Source organism: Cavia porcellus, unplaced genomic scaffold (genome assembly GCF_034190915.1).
Source record: "Cavia porcellus strain 051 isolate PalLab524CR breed Dunkin Hartley unplaced genomic scaffold, mCavPor4.1 scaffold_24, whole genome shotgun sequence".
Taxonomy (NCBI): domain Eukaryota; kingdom Metazoa; phylum Chordata; class Mammalia; order Rodentia; family Caviidae; genus Cavia; species Cavia porcellus.
This window is the reverse complement of record NW_026947507.1, coordinates 43,318,950-43,344,719: the sequence shown is the minus strand read 5'-3', so window position 1 is coordinate 43,344,719 and position 25,770 is coordinate 43,318,950. Positions and strand designations below refer to the sequence as shown.

Below are 25,770 nucleotides of genomic sequence, written 5' to 3'. Positions count from 1 at the left end.
ACCAACTATGAACTGAAATCTCTACAATCTGTGAGCTAAATAAACCTTCTCTCCTTTGAGTATTTTGTCTCAGCAATAAGAAAAGTAACCAAGGCGAAACTTTTTTCAAGACAAGGGTTAGTAAACAATAGAGATTTTGGTGGGAACCTTGGGAGAGAATTAAAGAAACAGCTTCTTTACTAATTAACTCTAATTAGTAAGAGGAGAAAGGAAAAAAAAAATTATCAGAACGAGTAGTTAAATTTTGGTCTTCAATTTGCCATGGCTCATGATGAGGCAGTTCTCTGAAAATCTTTATTATGGATTGTGAACAAAAGAAATCATTTCCACCATACTCACATACAATTTTTATAGTACAGTCCTAAACCTATGATCTTGGGAGAAAATGCCAATAGATTTGATTTACTCTGAGAACTTTTATATGACTACTTCAACCATGACAAAAGATAAATTAAAAAATATTCGTTAAACCAGGACAAATAACTGATATCCTTAATATATAAAGAGCTCTAACAAATGACTAAGACAGATTCTAATGGAAAAAAATGGGCAAAACACAAACTAGTAATTCATGGACTATAAAGGGACAAAATAAATATAAAAGGGGGTCGGGGATTTAACTCAGCAGCATAAGCACCTGTCTGCCAAGTGCAAGGTTGTGAGTTCGATCCCTAGCATCACAATAAAAAATAAATAAAATAAAACAAACAAATATAAAGAGACAAAAGATAAAAATACAGAATTGGTAGAAATAAAAATGCAAAAATAAAATTACATTAAGATTAAATGTTTGGTTGCTCCATTGGTAAATATAAAAACTAATTAAAAACTACAAAGAAACAAACATACAAACAAACAAGCCAACTCCAAACAAAAGAAAGCACTTCTTACAAGCAATACTGGATCACAATTTAAAATGTGTTTGCATAGTCTCTGAACTAGCAATTCTACTTGGAAATTCACATTAAGGAAATATTGGGTGCAAAACGCCTACGAACACAGTATTGCTCTCGTTAGCACTGTGTGGGTCACTGAGAAACAGAAATCAAACTGTTCAAGAGGAGACTGAGTTCACACAGTGTTATACTAATCCTTCTTTTGATTACATAGTATTTTGCAAAATATTTTGTAAAATCAGTGAAGTCATATTCTTTTCACCTCTCATTCCAAAAGTTTTTAGTTGTATAAAATATAGATCTTTTTATTCTTTGTCCTAGATTTCCATAAGTACAAATTTACTGGCTCCATATGTTCCAAATTCTTAAACTCATAGATTTTCTTGACACTCCTTGAAAAAAAAATCTTAAGGCTGTAAATTGTTCAAACCACTAAGTCTTGTGTGAGAGTCCAGCTGTGATGGCTTGCATTTAATTTTCCATGGTTCCCCCCTAAAATATTTAGCAAGTCTGGTCCTGCTCCACGTAAAAAGATCTGCTGTTCCAATTAAATGCAAATCTCTCAGATATTTATAACACATGTATAATGAGAATATTGACATTTTCAAGTAATAAATGAGTAATAAAATCCTAAGGGCAGCAGCGCGCCCACTTCTGTACACACTGCTGCACAGTAGAACACAGTAGAACACAGACTGTACTTACCTACCAGTGGAGAAGCAGCACCTCAATTGTCAAATCCTTTTTACCTGCTCTTTCTGCCACGAATAAGACATAACTCTTTTATTCAGACATATTTGTCAGCCAAAGGCCATTTATTTATTTTCTGCGGTAGGCCTCAGGCATGTTAGGGAAGTGCTCTATCACTGAGCTAGATCCCTGCCCTCAAAGCACATTTTAAAGCCAGCTGGGGACTTCTGGAAAAATTATCATTCTCCAGTTGGAACTTCTCTTTCACGAAACTAATTTTAGAGATATCCATAGTCTATCACCAAAATGCTGTGTCTCTAATTTATTAAAGTGAGTCAGTAATAAGTAAGATCTATATCTTACTCATCTTTAGAATATCTTGCAGCACTAAAGATGTTTTGTATAACACAAACATTTAATATCGTTTGTTGAACTGTATAACCAAAAAATGGAATTTTGTTGTTGCTTTTCTTTATCTGTTAGAGTTATCATATCATTGTTTATCAGTGGCTCTTTCCTATTGGATCTACATAGCTTGAACTAAATAACCTTAAAAATAAACAAGCCACCACCTAAAGTTCTGGGTCCTTTTGTTTTTACAATGATTTGGGGGGGCTGTGTGGTAATTATGTTTATTTTAAGAGACTGATTTGTTTACATTTCTTGGCTTTATCAGGCCTGTCTCTGAAGTACAGAGAAACTATTTCTGGCTGTTCTGTTTCCCAAGGAAACCTTGCAATTTCTTTTAAGGTCACAGAATTCTATTACTTCTATGAGTCTACTTTGTGCCACCTAAGACTTTAAGTTATAAAACCCATTGTTTACTCAAAAGTCTGGAAATGGCATACAAGATATAATTAACTGCCTAAGACAAACAAACAGAAATAGATCTTCCCCTTAGAAAATAACCTATTGTTGGGCCATGTAAAATAATTTCATTGCACTGATGACTAGAATATTTTTGAACAAAAAAGCAGCTAGCTATAGCAGTAAATTAAAATATACAAAAATTTCAAGTCAAAAGCATCACAGTGATAGGCTGAGTTCAAAGAGCACATCCACTCACACCAGAAATAGAACTGAGATGCCATTCACCACCACCCCTATTTCTAACTGCTCTGCACGCATGAGCCAAGGCAATTACACCACAGAAAGAATGGAGTTTGAGAAAATTATCTGCAGAGTTATATTCTTAGAAAACTCATCTGGGGGCTGGGGATTTAGCTCAGCGGCATAAGTGCCTGCCTTGTGAGCAGGCAGTCGTGAGTTCGATCCCCGGTACCGATAAAAAGGAAAAAGACCAAAAAAAAAAAAAAAGAAAACTCATCTGGAAAACTTACTAAAAACAAAATTCAACAAGGGGCTAGGTTGAGAATGCAAGAAATAAACAGTGTTTTATATATTAACTACATGGGGAAAGATTCTAGCCCAGTAACAGGAAGATAAAGTTACTTAGCTATATATTTAATAGGAAAGTTATTTATACTAAGTTCTAAAATGAGACATTAAAACATGTTTTAAGTAAAGAAAAAGACATTTCCTGTTCTTAAAGACATATGGAAAGAAATTAGTAAATTCTCTCCCTAGATTTTGTAAATTTAAGGTATGGATTTATCAAGCATGGTGGTTCAGGTCTGCAATCCCAGCACTCTGAGAGGCTGAGGCAGGGGATTACAAATTTAAACTTGGCTTCAGCAGTTTTGTGAGATCCAGTGTCAAACAGGAGCTTGGGCCTCCACTCTGTGCAGAGGTCTTGGATTCTATCTTCTATTCCCAGAATGTTTCCTAAAGCCTTGAGTGCTTAGAAGTGGGGCTCCTGAAAGGTGACTGGATCATGAGGTGCTACACTCATCACTGGATTCATCCACTAATGAGATGAATGAGCTCTTAGGTGAAGATAAGAAGTAGGTCGTTGGGCATCACCTGGAAGGGAGCATTCTTATTTCTTCCCCCTTTTTTCTCTGCTTCCTGGCCACCACGGGATGAGCAGTTTTCTTCCATTAGGCCCGGCCACCATGCCATTTCTGACTGAGAGCCAGAGCCAAATTTTAAATTGTGAGTGTCTGGTATTTTGCCTCAGCACTGGACACATGTAAGTTTCATGCAGGAGAGGTAGGGTTAGCACTACCCTGGTGCCCTTCCTTATACTCCCTTGCTTCCTATCCAGTGTACGCTCCAGCAAGACACAATCCAGCATTAAAAATACCATACACTAAAGATAATAGTTTACAATATCATGGGGCCATATTGCTAGCTGTGCAGTACCATGGGTTGGAACATCTGGCATAGCATATAAATTAATTTACATGAAAAGACCAAGAAGGCAAATCTACAGAGACTGAAGCAGATTAGTAGCTGCCTAGGTTTAGGTGTACTAATGGATACTGAATGCTAATGGTCATGAAGAATCTTTGTGGAGATAGACATATTCTAAAACTGGAGTGTGACAACTTCTGTATAGCTTCAAGTTTATTAACAGTCATTGCATTGACCCTTTAAATGCATGCATTTTACAGTATATAAATTATACCCAATAAAGTTATTAGCAGGGGGAAAAAATTGGGCATAGTAGCACATGTCCATAATCCCAGCACTCTGGGAGGCTGAATTTGGAGCTTCTTAAATTGGAGTCTAGAGAGGACATTTTGATGAAACCATGTCTCAAAATAAAATATAGGGCCAGGGGTTTAGCTCAGTGGCACAAGCGCCTGCCATATATATATAAAATTGAGGTAGGGATGTAGCTCAGTATGAAGGCCCTGTGTTCAATCCCAAGTACCATTAAATAAGTAAGCATAGTAATATTGTCTTTTTATATTATTTTTTTGTTTTTGTTTTTTGAGACAGGGTATCATACATAATTCAGGCTGGCTCTGAACTTTTGGCAGTCCTCTTGCCTCAGCTTCCCAAGTGATGGGATTATAGGCATGTGCCACCACACCCAGATATGTCTTCGACAATATTAAAGCTAGGAGGCTAGGGATTTAGTTCAGCGGCATAAGCACCTGCCTTGCAAGCAGGCAGTTGTGAGTTCGATCCCCGGTACTGGTAAAAAGAAAAAAAAAAATATTAAAGCTACTGCCTTATACTTCTATTTCCATGGATTGGGAAAAAAATATGGGAAGAAAGATTTAAACTAGAACATCTAATGTACTTATCTTTATTTTAACAGAAAAAAAACTAAAAAATACTATATTTAGGAAAAGAACATCTTTGTTTAACCATGAATCTGAGAAATAGATTATACAAGACATTTTATTATAAATGCCAACCCCTTCATAAACATGCATGATGAAAAAGAAACCTACTTAAAGGCAAAAGACATTAGTTTTATAATTCCTATTAAAGAATCTTGAACATCATCTGTATGATTACCCATCCTTCAGAGTGCTGAAATTCATTCAGTTGTTCACTCAATAAACTTACATATTTTAGGACTGTAAGGTACCTACTATATACAGTCAAAGACAACTTAAATATCTTTTCACAGTAAATTCTTAATCTTGATTACTGAATGCTTTAGGGTTTTCAGGCATTTTTCTTCTATGGTTTTTCCCTAGCCCCCTTTCCTGTACTTTCTATTCCCATTCTGACTTATTCTCTTGTTCTCTGCAAATTCTGGCATGTACCCCTTTCTTAGTCACCTGCTAGCTTTATCTCATGGGTCAGCCCTTTCCTGGAGAAATCTGCACTGCTATTTTCCAAACTTGGCCAGCTCCTGGATTCCACAATTCTACCATCCACTACCACTCCAATTCAACACATCAACATTTTTCAAAGCAAAATTCCTTTTAAAGATTCCTTATAGCCCTACACTTACAAGCAAAGAAATTCACTGCCTTTTCTGGTAAATTTACCACATCCACAATCACCACTATAAGTACATTTGACTAAGTATGACAAAAGTAGATGGAGAGGGTGTGAGGAGAGTGAAAGAATGAAGTTACATTAGTGAGACAGAGCAAACAGCATTGCTGACAAAAGTGGGGAAATGTTTTCTTGTACACTATTGGTACAATGGAAACTCCGTGGGCACTATGCCTTTATCTGTTAAGTTTTTTCCTCTGTTACTGGGGGTTGAACCTAGCCAAGAGCATGTTATGCAAGCTCTTACACCAAAAAGCTACACCCTCAGTCTTTTATTTTCAGACAGGATCTAGCTAAGTTGCCCGGGCTGGCTTTGAACTTGTGATTTTCTTGCCTCAGCCTCCCAAGTACCTGGGATTACATGTAGCTCAGTTATATCCTAAAATTTAAAGCCAGCATATGGTTGGATACAGTTAAAACCATTTTCTACCATTACATTAGAAAAATACTTGAGCCAATACCCAACAATATCTCTACATTATGCCATTATTTGAATTGTAAACTCACTAAGTTTTATGTTCCACATAGGCAGGAGATAAATGAATGATAGAGCGCTGGGAGCTGGTTTATCCCTGGATCTCTATTGATGCTTTTAGCAAGCGAAGAGGGAATTTTTCATTTGGAGTGGCTGGCTAGATTTCACTGAGTTCATTGGCCATTATGTATTACTAGGTATTATGAACTATTTGTCAAATACATATTGCTGATCATGAGAGCAAATGGCAGAGGGATTTGAATACTCAGCGCAAACTAGTAACAAAATTGTACTACTCTTGAAGCAAGCATCATGCTTGTTTTAGTGGAAAAGATTCTGGCTTTGCTGAGTAACCACAGGTAGGTCAAACTTTATTTCTTCACTTCAACTACTGTTACTGAAAAAAAAAATCATCATTACTATACCTTCTATGTTTGCCTGTTTTGTATTAGTAAATATAAAAAGCCTTAATGTTCAGAGTAAAGATTTAAGACTGAAATGTCTGAGAGTAAAATACCCATTTTTGCCACAGGGCCCTCAAGTTAAATAATTTGCCGTTACATGATACACAGCTTTTCAGTGATGGAGGAAATCATGAAAGAAAAATACTAGTCATACAGAGGGTGCAATAAAATATGACCTTTCAAAGGCTTGAAATGACATTGCATCATAAAGACACATGAGGGCACTCTAATCAACTAGCAAGGAGAAACACAGGAAAGAGAAATCCGGCTGACATTTTAACAATCATACTGCATCAAGGACTGGTAAAAATCTAAATGCTTATAATTTATTGCAAGAGATTTTTTGTTCATGATCCAAATTCTAGCAAGCCAAGCGAATTGTGCAGCTCTGTAAACTGGAGAGAAAGAATGTAACACTTTCAAATTCAGGGTAATGACTAACCACACATCTCTTTCTAATGATTTACTAAACTGACTTTGGGGCAGGATCTACCCCTTTCAGGCAGAGATCTTCTATAAAATCTACCATTGCATTTGATATTCTCCTTGTCCTGCACTGGGACTAGGCCATGAATTTGTTTCTTTGCTCCATCTGTTTTCCCAGGTGTACACTAATGATGAGTTAAAAACTTGCACCAGTAGAAATGTAACAGATTGACAAAAAGGAGCACACACAATATACTTCAAGTTTTTAAATGTGTACATACAACTACAGCATAAAATTTCTTCCATCAAATCAATAAATGTAGTATAATACAGACTTAGATGCTTTTTCTTTCAGACCTTTAATAAGAGTAACAATAGCTCTGTAAAAAGCCCCAGACACTGAGGCAATCAGTCTCATTTGCAAAAGATTATCATTAATCTTAAATTTGTGCTTTCAAATTTGTGCTTCCGCCACACTATAAATAATTCCATTGTCACAGATCTTTGAGGTCAGATGTAACACTTAAAAAGGAAACTTTGAACAGCATATGAAACTTTATTGCATATGGTTGCATATGAAACTTTATTGACTGGGTAAGCTAGAGGTTTTCTCCATCTCTAGAACTCTCTGGAACATGCTGCCTTCCTGACTTTCTTACTATTTTGTTCAGGTTAATCTCCATATGTTTGAATGACTAGATTTCTGACCACGGTGTTTGAAACTCACTGTCAGTACACTTAGTATTTTTTGTTTCATGATTATTTGAACTCTATAGTTTCTTTCCTATAGTGGCTATCAGAGTGTACCCATTTAGGCTCAACCTACATGCATACCCAAGCCAAGATCTAAACTGTGCTAATTTAGAAGCGATATCTCCAATTTTCTTGTTCTTTCTAAAATGATTCTAATTGAAAATACCAAATGAAGTTTCTTGCCTGAATACTGTCAAATAAACCTGCCAGAATACTGCGTATTCTAAATATAGGCAGTCATTGCATAGGTGTGTGAAAAGCCACCATGAAAGTGATGTGCAGAGTTAAGAGAACTATAAATGGTAACACGGAAGCAAAATGTCTGATTTTGGCCGGGCATAGTGGTATATGCCTGTCATCCCAGGACTCAGGATACTGAGGCAAGAGGATCACTGCAAATTTTAGGTCAGCCTAGGCTATGCAGTAAGATTAAGGCTAGCCTCAACTGTATAGTGAGATCCTGTCTCAAAAAGCAAAACAAATCAAAAATAAATAAAAATCTAATTTTGCCCGACTGGTATGCTCTTGCATGGGAACCACCACTAGGTTATAAATTTCCACATTTGATTTTTTTTTTTAACTAGTAAAAACTTTTTTTTTCCCCTTTGGCAATAACCCTTTTTAAGATCTTAATTGAGGGGCTGGGGATAGAGTTCACCAGTGTAGTGCCTGCTTGGCAAGCACGAGGTCCTGAGTTTGATTCCTGGTACCAAATAAAATAAAAAAGATCTTAATTGAACCAAACACAAATTTAGAGCTATTTTAAAAATAACCTTGGATACAAATTCTCAATACTCATTCTACCTTCCTTTCTTGAAAAGATATCTTAATACTGGGTCAGGCCCTGCCATCACTCAACAATAGACTTCAATCAGGGAGATATGGGTTCAGATAATGACATCACTTTTTATCTGTGTAACTATTTAATCTATGTAACCTTCCAAAGTACACATCTTTCATCTGTCAAATGGGAATACTTTTTGTTGTTATGAGAAACAGGGTCTCTACCTATGTGGAGCAGGCTGGTCTTGAACTCAATACATAGCCCACACTGGCTTCAAATTTGTGATTCTTCTTTCTCTGCCTTTGGAGTGCTGAGATTACAGTGCAGTCTAACTTCAAATGGAAATACTGTCATGTAGATGAAAAGATTAAATGGGATGCTGCCCAACAGGTGTCTAGCATACTGCCTGGTACACAATGACTGTGCAATAATAGGTAGCAATCATTCTTATTATTCATTTTGGTTTTTTGAGACAAGATCTCACTATGTAGTTCAGGCTGGTCTTGAACTCACTATGTTGCCAAAACTGTCCTTGAATTCATGGCCATCTTTCTGCCTTAGCCTTCTGGGTGCTAGGATTATACATATGTGCCACAATGCTCAGCTAAGTATCCTTTCCTCAAGGTCACTGCTTATTGTAGTTTTGTTCATTTTACTCTGTGATCATTCCTCAACAGTATTCACTTCCCTTGACAAACCTTCAAAATTATTTATTCAACTATTTAGGAAAGCCAACACACTAGGTGTCAGACTATAGTCTATAAAAAGGGACAGACACAAAACCCACTAAGGGTCCTACAAACAGCAAAGGTGCTATGGAAGCATATTAATAAGGGTACCTAATTCACAGAAACCTTGAAAAAGTCCTAAGCAGAGACCTAAAATGTATGAAGACATTAGCCAGGTTGCAGAACAAAAAAAAAGTGAATGTAGCAGATAATAGAACATATCCAGATTTCCAGCGACAACAAAAGGGTGAGATTCAAGGAACTGGATGGAAGTTGTCTGATAAACAGTTGGAGCAAAGATAGTAAAAGAAGAGAGGGCTAGATATGGGGAGGAGAGACACGCAAGGCCTTATACTTCAGGGCCAAGCCAACCTTGTTAAGAAGTTTGACTTAAGTTTTTATACAATTTAAAGATACGAAAGTCAATCTGAAAAATAAGAATGTGCTCAATAATCATACAAAACGTGTGCATGTGCGTGTGTGTGTGGTGGTGGGGATAAAACCCAGCGCCTTGCACATGCTGAGGACTCTATCACTGAAGTACATCCTTAGACCCTAAAGACATAAAATTAGACATAAAATTAAACACATTCTACCTCATATCCCTTAGCAGTACACAGAGGAAGCAGCATATATATTATATATCTATGAGCAGATGAATGGATAAAGAAAGTGTATGCATATACAATGGAGTACCACTCTGCCATAAAGATAAACTTTTGAGGCATTCACAGGCAAATGGATACAGCTTAAGAATATAATAAGCTTAAATACTATATGGTTGCTCTTACATGAGAAACATACACACACACACATATATGCACAATAAATGATAAAAAGGAAGAAGTTCAAGTAATTCCACAAATCATCTATTCCATTGTCTAAAAAATATGTTAATAGGGCTGGGGATTTAGCTCAGTGGCATAAGCGCTTGCCTTGCAAGCAGGCAGTCGTGAGTTCGATCCCTGGTACTAATAAAAAGGAAAAAAAAAGTTAATATATATGCTAATTTGCTTTGTTTATACTATTAGTTTCCTTTAGTTCAATGAAGAGAAAGTTTTGTGCTTTTATCTGTTTCTTCTTTGTAAGAATCTTTTTTGTGTATGACTTGTATTCTGAGTAATATTTTGGCTATTATTTTAAGATTATGATACAGTACATTAACTATTGCCATTCTCAAATTACTTTGTTACAAAATTTTATTTTTTTGTAGAAAGAGGGGTATTTCTTTATATTTCCTTTATTAATATATACTAGTATATTAAAATAGAAAAAAGTAGGCCTTGGGAAGATTTATCCCAACAGTTTGGAAAGCACAACACATAAATGTAATTTACTGCACAACAATGCTTTGAGATCACTCTGGAGTACTGATAGTGAAACAGTAAGGAACTACCATAGAGGGTTAAAAGACTTGACACAGTAAACAACTACCTTTTAAAGGATAGCATGTTGCTTCTCAGCCCTGCTTTTTTCAATAGATCCTTCATGAGACCATGATGAAACTGCAAAAGCGGAATATTTACACAGGATGATAAAACTGTTACTGTAGAAAACCTAAATAAATCCTGTGGCTGGATTTAGATAATAACTAGTTTTAGAGGTTATATAACTTAGTAATCAATTACTAGTTTCTCGCTAGCTTTGCTGTAGATAACACCAGTGCTATCATAAATAGTTGTCTAGGGTACTTCCCATGAATCTAAGAATTTTTGCTGAGAAAGACGACACATTTTGGCCTACAGATATTTGCTTGGTGACTGGAATGGGATAAAGCCTTAGCATCTCTGTCTTCATATTGTGTCTGCTCCTTCAACTACCTTTTAACCTTTGGGCCACATTCTGTGCCACTCGATACACAGACATGCTGATTGCCTATTACAACTGGTATAGATCTTTTCTTTCTCTTTGTCTACTGCTACCCGTATGCTCTATTAGTAGCTTCAACAGCCGAGCATCTAAAGTTCTTCAGTCACATCATAAGGCCCAGACTAAATCACAAGGCCAGGATGTTTGCACAAGATGATGGCACAAGATACAAAAGTAATTCAGCAATTCCTGGCCTATGGAACATTACTAGACTTTAGCCTAGCCAAACAAATGAATAAAAGTTTGCTGTTCCCTTTGTTATAAAAGTAGCCTGATCCCTCTTTTTTTTAATTAGTTTGGAATTAAAGTCTTCCTGTCTATGTGTTTGCAATACTTAGCTTAGCCTCCTTTTCAATCATGACCAGTAACAAGAATTCTGCATTACAGATCCTTCTTTAAATACCAAATGACTTTAAATATATAAGAGATGGTTTGAAGGTAAGGAATGAGGTAGCATCAACAGAAGACTTTCCATACTACCCTGCTTCCTTTAACTGTGTATACCAAACATAATTTTTTTTTATTGAGGACACAGGATCTGTGTTCAGCTTTTAAGGTGCCAAGCTCTTTTGATCCTACAAGCTGAATTCTCGTCATGGAAGGCCCTATTTTTTCTTTTTGAAACTGGAGATTGAACCTAGGGCCTTGTGTATACCAAACTAAGCACTCTACTACTGAGCTGTTTCTGTAAGGCCCTACTTACACTTAACAGTTCAAGAGTTATCTTTCCAGGACACTTTCCTGACTTCTCTAATTATCTGTAGTCTCAGTTCCAAAAATCTTGAAATGCCTTTATTTTGCCATGAAAGTAGTTCATTCTAATTTTGGCTAGCTTTTCTCTCATCTTCTGTAGATTGCTGTTTCTTTGGATCAAAGACTGTAAATTTCAATTCTGCATTGTATGTATAGCACAGAGATTCTAAGGCAAACTGATATTCTCAGTTTACTGATCTACATTCTTCCTGTTATAAATGACTTAAATGGAGTGTTTTAGAGTTGAATCTACTTTTTAGTACTTTCTCTGACTTCTCAGGAAAAAAAAAACCTATTGATTATCAAGTGAGGATGAGTACGTTGTGTGGGTTTTTTGTTTTTTTTGGTCTTTTTCATTTTTATCGGTACCAGGGATCGAACTCACGACCGCCTGCTTGCAAGGCAGGTGCTTATGCCGCTAAGCTAAATTCCCAGCCCCACGTTGTGTGTTTTGTGAAAGCATATTTAAATAATTATACAAATAGGAAAAAGAAAGTCTTTTTATATAGCGATTACAGAAAAGAAGGCTTAACAATAATTTGGCTGGAATACTATGGACTTTCAAAGGCTGAGACACAGCATTTCACAACTATTTTTCTATTCTTCTAAGTATACTGCTAGTAATTCAATACGGTTGGGATAAATTAAGTGATTAACAATTCAGTTTAGTGAGAATAAAATGGCTCAACATATAGGTCTGAAAAGCTTCCTATAAGCCAAGTATTTGGGATACAAAGACTTTCTTTTCTAAGAACACAGACATGTTCCATCCAGCTTGGTCTCATGTGGTCCCTAAAGTCCTCAAATGGAATGTTTCAACACTTTCCTCTCTGCCCATCCAAATCCTCAGTAAAGTTTAAGACTCAAATCCCTCAAGAGCACATCCTTGCCACAGCTATCTGAATTCTAAGGCTGTTGAGGGTCTGTAGTTGGAAATTTGAACAAGTGACCACGTAATGCCCATTATTTTCAGCTCTGTGCTGATTGAATCCATTTTCTCAACAACTACAGGGAAATAAGCTACTCAAGTGCTTCTTGGGTTTTGGAAAGTTTGTTAACAACCTATTGTAACACTTGCGTGGAAGCTGAGACCCAAAACCAAGTTCAATTCACAGAACCTAACCTTAGCTCACAGGTGAAGACATGTGACAGTCAATCTCACGTCTGACTTCATGGAAACGCCAGAGTGATTAAGATCTCTGGGGGGCTGAGGGCTGCAGAGTGAGAGACAAAAATCAAACCTCAACCATAAAAAGCAGCTTTCCTCAGTCCACGTTTCTATCCAGATCTCCAGCTGCCACCCTTCCTTTGCGAAGGGTCCCTGCTCAAGGTGGAAACGACGAACTCCGCAAGGCTATGGGATCACCTTCTAACCGAGCATCAAAGACTTACCAGTTTCATGTCGGACTTTAGGATATTTGATATCAGTCTCCACTTCTCAAACTCAGGAAGCGTCTTCCGGTCCAATCTCCGCCGTCAGCCGCGGAGAGCGTCGCGGAACTTGAAGTTTTTTTCTCACGCCCCTTCTCGAGGCATCATGGGAAGTGTAGTCCTCCAGGCACCATGGGAACTGTGGTCGTCTTTCCTTTTCCTCCTTTTCCTTTCTGAACACCTCCTTCCGTCAACTCAAATTTATCTCCGCCGCCAATTCATCTTCCCTCTCCACCCCAGCATGATATCACGTCCCCCATATATGGCTGAGTCTTCTGGTATTCTGGGATGTGTAGTCCCCGCAGCTCCGGCTCTGCCTTTCCCCTCCTCCCTGTGGGAAGGTGGTTGCGCGCGATTCCTCCCGGGAGTTGTAGTTCCCGGTGGTCTCTAGATGCAGGCACCAGAGCGATTACTCAAGGGAGGCAGAAACTACAACTCCCAGAGATGCCTGGCTGCAGCAGGTGGGAGCGGGGCTGTTGATATCAATATGGCGGTTGTCAGCCAGACAAAGACAGTCAGTCTGATGTGATTGAGACAAGGGAGGTTTTCAGGGGCAGACTGGGAGACAGAGACCTCCCCTCCCCCTTCTCCTCTTCCTGCGCCGGCCTCAAGTCCTCCCTAACCCCTCCCGTCGGGTGCCCCGCGCGGAAGACACCCCTCCCCCTCCCGCTTCCCTCCTCCCTACCTCAACCCTTCGCGCTGGGACGCTGGGGAGGGGGCTGTGCCGGGCGGAGAGAACTCAGCAAGGATTCTGAGGTGAGTCGTGCGGTTTGAAGCCAGACTACCTCAAGTCTCTTCTTTCTCTTTACTTAAAGAAAAAAAAATTGAGGGGTCTTGGGGAGAAAGTGAGTAGGAGCCAGGATAGGTCTCTTGAACAGCCGGACGAGAGAGGAGGGAGGAAGCGCGGGGTGGGGGGTGGCTTCGGAGTGGGTGACCCGGACGCAGGGTGTGGGGTGGGGCAGTTTGTGGGGGCGGTAATGGAAAGGCGTCGACTGCTCCCCTACTCTTTGGTTCTGGTTTCCTTCACTGTGGGCAGAAGGTTTGCATTCTGGAGATGGGGTCTCCTGCGTGGAGTTTGGGAAAGTATGAGGTGGTTTTGAGGTGTCGGTTTGTTGGGGGTATAACTGTTTTAAACTGTGTGACGCGTCCTCGTATGTCGGGCTGGTCTTGGAGGAAGGTGCAGAGATGGGAAGTTAGATAGCCAGAGTTCCAGCTTTGCCTGGGCCTGGGCTGGAGGCGTGCGTGTTGTCCAGGCGCTGGACGTTTGGGCTGGGGACGTGTTGCGGGGTGTCTGGGCTCAGCAACTCGTTTGTGTCCCATCGCCCGCTCGCACTCCGGCACCCGCCTCCGTCCCCTCCCCTAGACAGATCTCCACCCCAAACTCCGTGCGGGAGAATTATGAAGATGATGTGATGTGGAGATGGATCTCTGCACCCTCAAGTAGATAGAGGTGGGAAAGGAAAAGTGTTTCTTAATATTTTATTCCGGAACCGTGTTTTGGTTACACGATTGGGGCTACTTTGAAAGGCGTCCTCCACCCTTCTTTACCCCGAAACAGTAGGTAGGGGTGTCTTGTCATTTTTGTGTTCAATAGATAATTACTTAAAATTCAGAGACGTGAGAATCGGGGAGTGGTGGTTTGTATACATGTCTGTGTCTTCTAAAGAGACTGAATTTGTGTGTGTGTGTGCTAAGATAGGGCGACTTATTTTTTGTAGTAATAATAATTTTTTAAAAACTATTGGAAATTATAAGCGGGAAAGAGGGGTTGCACCGAAAGGCGCTGCTGGTGTTTTTCTTCTACCCCACCCTGTTCTGTCTCGCATTTGCCTGAAAGCTCTTATGGAAGAGTGAGGAAGCATTGGGTGAGTGAATGGAAGAATGCACTTGGCAGAAAAGGTACTACACTATGTGAAGTTGAATAGTATAAAGTGATTGCTGTTTTTGTATAGATTGAAGCTTTAAAAAAGAAAAAATCCACATGTATCAGATAGGGTAGAGTGCTGTGACTGGTTCATTTCTCTAGGATCCTGCAAGTATAGAAACCTTTACCTTCTTTCTCCCTTCTCTCTTTGCCTTATATCCTTCCTTCTTCCCTCTTTCCCTCTTCCTTCCTAGGTACAAGATATTTCTCTTCCTGATTGATAGAATACCTTCTGTGTCATTCTTTCTAGTTTGTACTAATATGGTTGTGCTTTTAATGATTTTACTCTAAAATGCATCAAGTGAAAAGGACCTGTGTTTGTTTTTATTTTGCATTTATGCCATAGGTAATTATTGCAGGTAATCAGTTCTGTAGCGTTTTGCATTGAACTTGTTAAAATTGCACAAATAAATTGCTAGATCTAGCTGAATTATGTTTATAAGTCCAGAAAATTTGATTTTCTTTCAGTTTTCAATTAGAGTTAAAGGGAAAATGAGAGCAACATCTCTTGTTTCTCACAGTCTTTAATATTTAATAACATTACACCAGGAGAATTTAAGATAATATATTTTGTACTTCCTTCAATCTGAATATAAGTTCTTCAATAACCTTTCTTATGTGACGGTTTTTAGAGTCGTGGACTTTTAAATGAAGGCATTGGCATAATTTCTATTTTTACTGTTGAGAATTTAATGTATTTATGTCATTTGGTTGAGAATTTACCAATTCTTAAATTTGCTACCTATCAATAATGGTGTTTAGCTTCTGTAAAAACTGAAAGTTACATAGATACGCTGTATAATTTTATAGTAGGCTTTGTAACCTTTGATTTGACATTTCTGCAGTTGGTATTCACACAGATAAGGGGACTCTAAGCACCAGGTAGCATATATAGATTGACCTGAATAGAAAAACCATGTATGTGTCTTCTAAATCCCAACTTTAATATACAGAATATGTTATTCCAAAGCTGTTTAGTTGTTAGATGTTAGGATTTCAAGAATTACTTGTTTTAAGCTTGCACCTTAAACTGAAACATTACTTTGCAAAAACTGGAGAAAAATGCTATGTAACTATATTGTATAGTGTTTATTTTTGGTTTTTGTGAAACACTGTGATAGTCACTGCATTTAAAAATGTTTAACAATGATCTCAAAAATAAAATGTTTGTTAAGAGCAGAAAAAATAGTGTTTGGTTTACCTACCCTTTCTTTTTGTTTATATCTATGGAGATGCAAAATATTTACTGGGAAAAATGTTTATTAAACTTTCTGATCAAAATCATTTTATGTATACCAAAATATTCCTTACATCTATTGGGCTGATTCTGTTACATTTTAAGCACTGAGGCATTAAAATGATGTAAAGCCTTTACTGCAGGTTAAAGCATAAAACACTCTCAGCATGTGGAAGTCATATGGCTTACGAAAAAGTAGAAAACCAGGGCATTGGGGCCTGTCCAGCTTTAAATTTCGTCTCATAACTGTAGAGACATTTATTTTAATATGATTACTTCTAAAAATGTTGCCTTTATTATGGGAAGTTGAAAATCCAAACTGTCTTAAACCAATCTGCTGCTAGTTTTGTGTACAGCATATAGAGAACACTTTGTGGTCATAAATGTGCATCGGGAAAAAGCATCTTTAGCTTTTTGTTGAATAAGTGCCTTCAGTGAGGCTTTATTTTTGCTGCTGGGCAAATTTCAGTCTTTCAGGCAAATCCTTAAAGCATTTATACTAGAATCTTAATAACTCAGTATTCATAAGTTTTAAGATACATTGCAACAAATTTACCATTTCATGCTAGCAATTTTGGTGGCAAGTGTTGATTGGAATTCTATTGCTTGTTTCTGTGTATGTTGGATGCAGTGGGGATATTCATCTCAATTTGTTCTTTTTGAGTCTCTTATATGCTATATGCAGTCCATCTCAGTTTTAAATTTTCAGACAGCTATCATGTTTCCTATAAAAGCATACTGTATCTGTTTTCTGTTCTTTATATTGCAGTTGTCATTTTTATTATTTTTGTATGTAATTCTTTAAACTTGAATTATTTCTCCTGAGAATTATAAATTTATCTTAGAATGTTATTCTTCATAAAGGAAAGTTGGCATACTACTCAACTTTTTAAAAGCATGAACATTTATAGATAAAAGTACTCAGTGAAAATGTGATGATTTTGTTTTCTGTACCTGCTTTATTAAGTTTTTTGGCAGCTAGAAAATCACTTTACTATTTTCTTTGGTAGGTTTTTCTGGTAACTGCTGGCTTTTCCTTTTCAATTTAGCAGAACTTTGTTTAAAAAATTATTGTAAGTGAAACATAGCTTCTCTAGAGTGTCATATATGTATATCTGCACATGGTCATATATATCTGAGGCACCTTTTTTTATGTGTGTATCAGACATGCAGCACATACAAGCCAAGCTGAGCTAAAATTGCAGGAGTCTAAACATTTGCTTAAGCTAGGAACCAAACAGTAACCACTAGCACATGCTATCCAAAATGTAGAAGCTTGGAGATTTTCAGTATCATTATAAACCTCTATTTTCATGACAGAAATTTTGAAATTTTAAAACTAACTAGCAGCCTAATATCATATTGGGACAAGCTATGCTTATGCTGCCCATCATGTAACTAGACTGCTCAACCCAGTCAGCCTAGACTAGCTACATCTAGCTGCTTTTCATACATAGCCCAACCGAGGTCAACCTGACCATGTCCAGCTGCAGTGTCTGTGTTTTCCCTCCTAAAAATATATCCTTTTTTTGGTAACATATTTCAAGGACTTTCTACCCAGCAATAGACAATGACTAACCCAACCCAATGAAAATTAACCACTCTTTCAAGATTTTGTACTTCCTGTTTGCAAATCTATATAACCAAGCCCTAAAGCTGACTTTGGGCTGGTTATTTGGAGCTGATTCCCACCAGCCCCACAGACATAATGAACAATTGCCTTCCAACTCCTTGGTGCAAAGCATCTTCATTTAGTTTCTGCAGGGGTTCTGCAACATTCTAGCAGATTCTGCCAACATTCAGAATGAGTGTGACTGGTTTGAGATTTTTCTCAAAATAACATTAGTAATTAATGTGTGATGTTGGATCCTATGTGTACCTAGATGACCCTTACTAGACTTATGGTCCATTAGAGGCACAGGGTAAAGATTTTCCCAAGTAATTATTCGGTAAGACTTTCAGTTGGGCTTGAGGTGTAGGCTAGTGATAGAGTGCTTATATCCCCAGCAGCATCACAAAACGCAAACAAACAAAAAAATCACCACAACAAAACTTTTACCTAACATCTATTTAAACATAATCTTGTGTTTTAGAAAACTTACTTTCTTTGACCTTAGATGAAACAAGTTGGAAATTTACTATAACATTATTTTGAACACCTTCCAAGAGCATTCAGTTACTGGAAGGGCTTGGCTTTCACAGTAGTTTTACCCTCACAGTGGTAATAAGCTGGAAGGTACACTGTTTTTCAAGCAGTTGTTACAATCTTAATGTACTATTTTTATAGATTCTTAAGTTGTATGTGGAGTTTTTGTTTGTTTTTCACATTTGTGAACAAAAGGTAAAAAGATAACAATAGTTTGGTTTAGCTTTTATATAATCATTTTAAGTTTTGTTTTGTCTCATAAACAGATGGCCCTAGACCCCTTCTTTTTAAATGATAAAATGGTTCTAATTTACTCAAAGGTGATTTAGGTTTTTTGTAAGCCTACAGTGCTGATTATAATGAAATATTTACTAAATTCCACATACTGGATATATTCTCTAGCTTCTCTATCCAATTTATGTCCAGTGATGGTCTATATATGCTGTACTGAAAACATTTACTAACTCTTATAACCAATATACACATTAAATTGTGGAATTGCTAAGTGACAGAAACTTGAACATATATAGTGATAGTTTTTTATAGAGAGTTTTTATAGGAAGAACTATAAACTTTATAGAAAAGTCAAATGCTGTGGGTACTACTGAAATGAGAGTGGTTTAGTACTGAACATATCTGCCTTAAGATTTGGATAAGGTAATAATATTGTTAAAATGTGAAACTATTGCCCTGGGACCTAGTTAGACAAGGCTTGGAATCATACTCATTCTTTATCCAGTCATAAAATGAAGTAGGTTTGCTCTCTTTTTCACTTCACTCATTATATTTGTTTCTTTTCATTCTGTTACTATTCCCTTAGTTCAGGCTTTGTTTCTGATTTATTATTCAATTTCTTAAGTAATCTTGTTGCTTTCATGTTTTTTTTTCCATTTTTAATTCTATACACAGAAGAATCTTAGCAGAATGAAATGTGAATTTGATTGTCGGTTATAATATTGCAGTAGCTTCCCAACCTTGCAAATAAATTCCAAAATTGAGTCATATAATCCAAACTTTAGGAATCATTTCATTTGTTTCCAAATCATGATTCTGGTACTGTGTGACCCTGAGCAAGTACTTTAAAATGACTATTTCAGTTTCCCCACCTGTGGAATGAGTACTTACTTCATAGAATTACTGTGAACCCTTAAAATGCTGGTGAGTACATTTGGCATATAATTGTATAGATTTGGAGGAAACTGCAGAATTGTTTGAGGGGATGTTGTACTTTTCACCCAGTTTCCCCTATTGGTTATGTTGTGCATATGGAAATTGACCTTGGCACAATGTGTATATATAGTCCTATGCCATTTTATCACATATAGATGATGTAACCAACATCACAGTACAGGACTATCCTATCAGCAAAAAGATTGAGTATTTCCCCTCTTCATAAATTCTATTGTTTTATCAGTATTTATAAAAGAATACAAATTATTTGGGCAGTAAGTTCCCTCTTACCTTTTGTAATATAAGAAATTCTTATGTATTTATCATTAGTGCATATTGGTAATACAAAGTGATAAAGTTCATTTTGGTAAACTATACATTTAACAATGTCTTGATTTTTTTCCATGTTTCCCTCTCCTTTTCTTCTTCTTTCAGAAATCTTTGCAAATTTTCTGAAGAATTTCAATCCAGAATTACTCTTATGAGAATTTAAATATTGTCAAGCTTTAATATTTGTTAAATGAACTGTTTTGTGTCTTTGTGTTTTGTTGTTGTTACATTTTGTTGAGAGAGGGTTCTGTTGTGTAGTCTAGGTTTGCCTTGGACTCACTGTGTAGCCCAGACTGGCCCCAGATTCCTGGTGATCCTCTTGCCTACCAAATGCTGTCATGCTTTATCAGTCATATTCTGCTGTGTATCACCATACCCAACACTGTTTTTGTTTTGGTGCTGGGAATCAGACTTACAACCTCAAGCTTGACAGGTAGGCATTTATGCTGCTGAGCTAAATCCCCAACCCCTGTTTTTTTTGTTTTTTGTTTTTTTTTTAGACAGGGACTTGCTGTGTAGTTCAGGCTAGCCTTAAACTCACTGTAGTGTGTAGCTCACACTAGTCTCAAACTTAACAGCATTCTTTCTGTTTCAGCTGTGTAGGTTCTGGGATCATAGGTGTGTACTATCACATACACACTCACATACCAGTTTAAATTAAGAATTATAACATTAGTACCCATTAAACTTTTCTAGTAAAATTTAACAATAACATTAAAATTTTCTGCAAATAGGGCTGGGGATTTAGCTCAGTGGCATAAGCGCCTGCCTTGCAAACACACAGTTGTGAGTTCGATCCTGGTACCAATAAAAAAAAAAAATTCTGCAAATAAAGTATGTAAGACTAAAATGAATTCAAGGCTTAAGTGATAAATTTCTTACCAAAGAGAAAATACGTCAGAAGTACGGCTATCCTGATACTAGTTTGCTCTTTGATAGTGTTGATTCCAACTTGTTAGCTGAATTGATGTGAGCTTATAAGACTTGCTACAAGGGAATTAGCTTCAAAGAAAGAAGGTTCAAAGGTTGTTCTTTAGAAAGGATATGTTTAGGAAAAAGGGAAAATTTGGGTGCTGTTATTGTTTACTTGGGTACAAGAAAGGACAACAAGTGAAAAAATAGTTACAGGCTGGTTACACTTTACCGCCCAGTGTCATCCATGGAGTAAAGAATCAGCATAGAAAACATAGGTCATTTAATTTTTGTCTCCTCTTAATTTTTTTGGTCTTTTTATAAAGACCGGGGATCGAACTCACGACTGCCTGCTTGCAAAGCAGGCGCTTATGCCGCTGAGCTAAATCCCCAGCCCCATCTCCTCTGAATTTGAGACAGTGTGATAACTTGCTATGGAAAAAGACCAAAGATTAAGTTGTTTTACTGGCAAGATATGATAGATATTAGTGGTATTTCTAATTAAGTCAGTTTCATGTTTACTGAGCTTTTTGACTTCCTGTGACTTCAGTTTCTTTCTGCTATATATATTTTTTCTCCTTGACGTTAACAGTTTCCCGCTTTAATTTGTCTTGGCATATGTTCTAAAAACTAATGTTTTAATTAGGAATCATTTGGCTTTAAGGAGCTTTTGAGGGGACCTAGCTCTTTTGGGGTTGATGAAGTAGCAGACCTTGAGTGAAAGGAAGAAGTGTCCGTAACCCGATAGGCTAGCTTCTCTGCCTCTTGTTCCAGGGATATGTGCTTTCTTGTCTCAGGTTCTTTTTCCATATTGCCACATCTGTCTTTCTCACTTCTCTCTTCCACTTCTGTTTGTCTTGTTCTAGTTTTTCCTAGTCTCTGCTTCCTCATGATCTTGACTCATGAATGAATTTGTTTTGGTATGATGTTGATTTGAACTGTTCTTTCAGCTAAGGCTTATCCCTTAGTTCTGACAGTGTGTTTCTTGTAATTCATTTGATAAGAGAGTAATAAATGCACTGCATGACTATGAAGCAGATGTCTATCCCTATTAAATGACTTTGGTAGAGGAGAGTGGAACACAGGAGAGAAGTTAACTTTTATGTAATCTAATATTTTTGGGTGCTCTGTATGTGCAAGGTTTGTTGTAGGGGTTGAATAGGGCACTGAATTAAAAATATCAGTCTAAGCATTGCCTGTTGAAGTACTCTGGGATCAGAAAATGAGTTGTATTGAACCCTTTTCTCCCTCAAGGGTCAAATAATTTGCAGGTAATGGCAAAAGACAGCCTCTATAATTTAGCATTGGCTTTCTGTGCTAGTCACCTCAGACAAGCAAAAAGCCGACAAAGGGTTGTAAGGGTTGAGGAACGATAACCAGATGGAACCTTAGAGACTTGGATGTATTCTGTCTACAATTTGGATCACAGATTTACTAAATAAAGCGTAAAAGTGTCCGGAAGTCATTTTTCAGGATCCTGGTGGCTACTGTCAAGGAGCATTCCCTGTTTTAATAAAGGGGCTCTTTTTTTCAGTTCTACCTCATTCAAGTATACAGGCTTTTTTAGTCCATCATTGGGCTCAAGAGATTTTAGAGCTTATTTCTTTACTTTTCTAGCAACTAGAACATTCTCATACTCACTCTCCAAATAGTAATAACTGTTGTCTTAGAAAATGTCTTTATACCAAATAAGCTTTTGTAGTAGGTCAAGACAAAAACAGTGTATTTGTGCATTCTATGTTAGAGTCAATAAACAGCACTTCAGAGACTCTGTGTTAGTGAGTGTCTTATTCTACATAGATCTGGCGACACAAGAATTGACTGAGTCAAACCAGTGTCCATCCAGTCAGCGCCTTATGTTGTATTTAACAGAAGCACCACAATGTCAAGGAAAAAAAAACTAACACTTTTTTTCCTTTGTCAATATTGAGTTTCAGGGCTAACAGCTCCAAAGCCAAGTCTTCATTTTGTTGCCAAACGGGGGCTGAGATGTGTTTTTAAATTTCATTTTGTTTTTGGAGTGCTGTTTGTTTGTTTGTTTTGAGACAAGTTATTGTTAAGTCACTAAATTGTCCAGGCTGTGCTTTAATTTGCAATCCTCCTGCCTTGGCCTCTTAGCTGGGATGAGAGTTATAGGCTCCGTGCATGCCACCACACCTTACCTGGGGATGAGATACTTAGAAATAAGCACAAGTCAAAGGTGAGCAGCCAAAGTACCTAGGATATCTGAGTCACATTGTGGAGAAACAGGATATAAAACAGTTGGGAAATCAAAGAATTCCAAGCATGTAAACTATAACGGAGGAAGGCAGTGTATCTCTTATGCAGAAGAAATATCTAAAAAATGTATTGAAATTTTAGAGTCCTGAGCTTTAGCCACAGATTCCTAAAAAAATCTGAGATGGGCCCAGGAGTGTGCCTCCTTCATAACTTTTTTTTGCGGGGGGGGGGGGGGGGGCTTTTTGAGACAAGGTTTCACTGTGCAGTTCAGGGTGACCTGGAACTCAGTTTGTAGCCCAGGCTGGCCTTGAACTCACAGTGATTCTCATACTCCAGCCTTCCAAGTGCTAGGGTTACTGGCATGTACCACTATACCTGGCCTTCTTCATAATTTTAACCAGATAATTATAATGGGTCTACATGGCATAAGATATGATTTACATAAGCATGAGTTTATTTTTATTGTTTTTATGATACTGAGGATTTTACCAGAGTCACATGCATGTTGGGTGGCACTATAGCCCTGAACTAAGCCCCTTCCCTGTTTTTTTTTTGGAGACAGGGTTTCACTGTGTAGTTTGGGCTAGTTTTGAATTCATTGTGCAGCCCTCGAACTTGTGGTAATCCTCCTGCCTCAGCCTCCTGAATGCCACCATGCCCCGATAACTTTTGTAAAGTTAAAAATTTGAGGCAAATTCATTTAATGACCCAGGCCAGCCTCAAGCTTATGATACTCCTGCAATAGCTTCCCAAGTAATTGGGATCATAGGCATGCTTCATTATGTCCAGCAAACATGGTTATTTTTCAGTATGTTATGTGTAACACTATTATGTCCAAACATCTAGTCTCTATGGTAGCATCAGTTCATTTTTATTTATTTTTTATTTTTTTTAATTTTTTTCTTGTCTTTTTCTTTTTTTATCAGTACCTGGGATTGAACTCATGACCACACACTTGCGAGGCAGGCACTTATGCCGCTGAGCTAAATCCCCAGCCCCACATCAGTTCATTTAAAAATGAACATGCACACTAAAATACAGAATATTAACTATCTTCAACCTGGAATATTGACTGTCTTCAACCTTAGCCCTCACAAATTAATTTCTCGTCTTTTTTTTTTTTTTTAAAGACCTGTCATTCTTCTCAGAGTCTTAATTATCCCAAGAATATTCAGTTCTCAGTTTAGACCTTGGAGTTAGATTGTTTTGGTGTAAATCTGATTTGTACTACTTACTCAGTAATACCCCACTACCTCCCAACCCTACTCCTAAGCCTTTAAACAGAACTGCATTGCCAGCACTTTAATCTTTTACTTTGATACAGAGTCTTGCTAAGTTGCCAGGTTGCCCATGGTGGACTTGAACTTGGTATCTTCCTATCTTGGTCTCCCAGAATGCTGGGATTACAGTCTTGCACTTCCACGCCTGGTTTACTGTGTAACTTTCTATAAAGTGTCTCAATTTTTCTGTCAACTGGGGATAAAAGTATCTGTACAGTAGAGTTCTTGTGAATATGCACGGTAACATTTACAAGGTGATTAGAATCACGGTTGGCACATATTTAAAAAGACACACCATTAGAGACGAGGCAGAGGATAGGCCAAAGAGGGAGGGAAGGGGAAAGAGGAAAATAGTGGGTAGACAGGATCAAAGTATGTTATGTGATTGCTTAAATATATGCACCAATAAAAAAAAGATAGTACTTACTATCTTGTTATTGGTTATCTTGTTCTTCTGTTCCCCTCTTTAATCCTTCCATGTCTCCTTAAGTTGCAAATAGTTCCTTCCTTGCTTTTGTTTGTTTAGATGGGCTCTTGCTGTGTTGCCTAGTCTTATCTTGAACTCTATAGTTCAAGTGACACTCCTGCTTCAGCCTTCAGAATAGTTTGTTCTATAGATGTGCTTTGCTACAGTGGGCTAATTTATTTTTATGTGTGTGTATTTCTTACCAGTTTTCCTTCTGTAAATCTTAATTGCATTTGGTGTAAGTGCCTAGGTCCTGTAGTTAAAATTCTTTGCATTCAGGCCTTTTTATCATTCTTTCCTGTTAAAATTACATGTGATCTTGGTTCCTAGATTTAACACCAATTGGTACTCTGTCTTTTCTTTCTTTCTTTTTTTTTTTTTTAATTTTATTTAAGGAGAAAAAAAAAGCAGAGAAAGGGTACAAGTTATACAGATTTAAGAAAAAAATAAACAGTAGGAAATCACTAGTTAATGGATTACATATTGCCATCTTAGAAATAATTGTTCAAGTCACAAAATTAAAGCTTGTAAAGTGGACATTCCAACAATGATACTGCAAACAGTTCTGTTCAATGATCCAATAAAACTCAGTGATATCATTTTCTATCTTATACACTTAAATATACATGCAGTTATATCATTTAGAGCACTTTCTTTTCCTCTCTTTTGTACAATGACTATTACACATTTTGGGTTTTATTGCTCCCACGATTCTTATTACTTTTTTGGAAGAGAGTAAAACCAAATGTGACATAACAGAACAGAGTCGGTTAAATCAAAAGGGTGGACATAATAGATAATGTAAAAACATAATACAAGGTGATCAACAATGGTTACCATAATGCCTCCTGCTATCTCTAATAGAATTGCCTATATCATCAGTTATAATAAAATTGAACAAAACAGTAAAGAACAAAATCGACAAAACCAAAACATTGGAGACATTGCA

The 25,770-nt window shown here is 37.3% G+C and overlaps 2 protein-coding genes across 23 annotated transcripts in view; one reads left to right on the top strand and one right to left on the bottom strand.

Moving 5' to 3' along the window:
- The window catches only part of Ints9 (integrator complex subunit 9), a 95,763-nt gene extending 82,196 nt beyond the window's left edge, over positions 1-13,567 (bottom strand). For all 4 annotated transcript variants that reach the window (XM_003479703.5, XM_023561598.2, XM_063234525.1 and 1 more), the window contains exon 1: positions 13,098-13,567. In XM_003479703.5, the coding sequence (XP_003479751.3) occupies positions 13,098-13,106 (9 nt within the window). In that variant the 5' untranslated portion in view covers positions 13,107-13,567. The remainder of the gene's footprint in view (positions 1-13,097) is intronic.
- A 49-nt stretch (positions 13,568-13,616) lies between these two features.
- Positions 13,617-25,770, top strand: part of Hmbox1 (homeobox containing 1) — a 183,788-nt gene continuing 171,634 nt past the window's right edge. For 5 of the 19 annotated variants that reach the window (XM_013143401.3, XM_063234532.1, XM_013143400.3 and 2 more), the window contains exon 1: positions 13,618-13,892. The gene's annotated coding sequence lies outside the window, so the exon portion shown is untranslated. Of the gene's footprint in view, positions 13,893-14,198; positions 14,220-25,770 lie in introns of those variants that run through there. The other 14 variants (XR_010042470.1, XM_063234535.1, XM_063234534.1 and 11 more) reach the window with 5 other exon arrangements.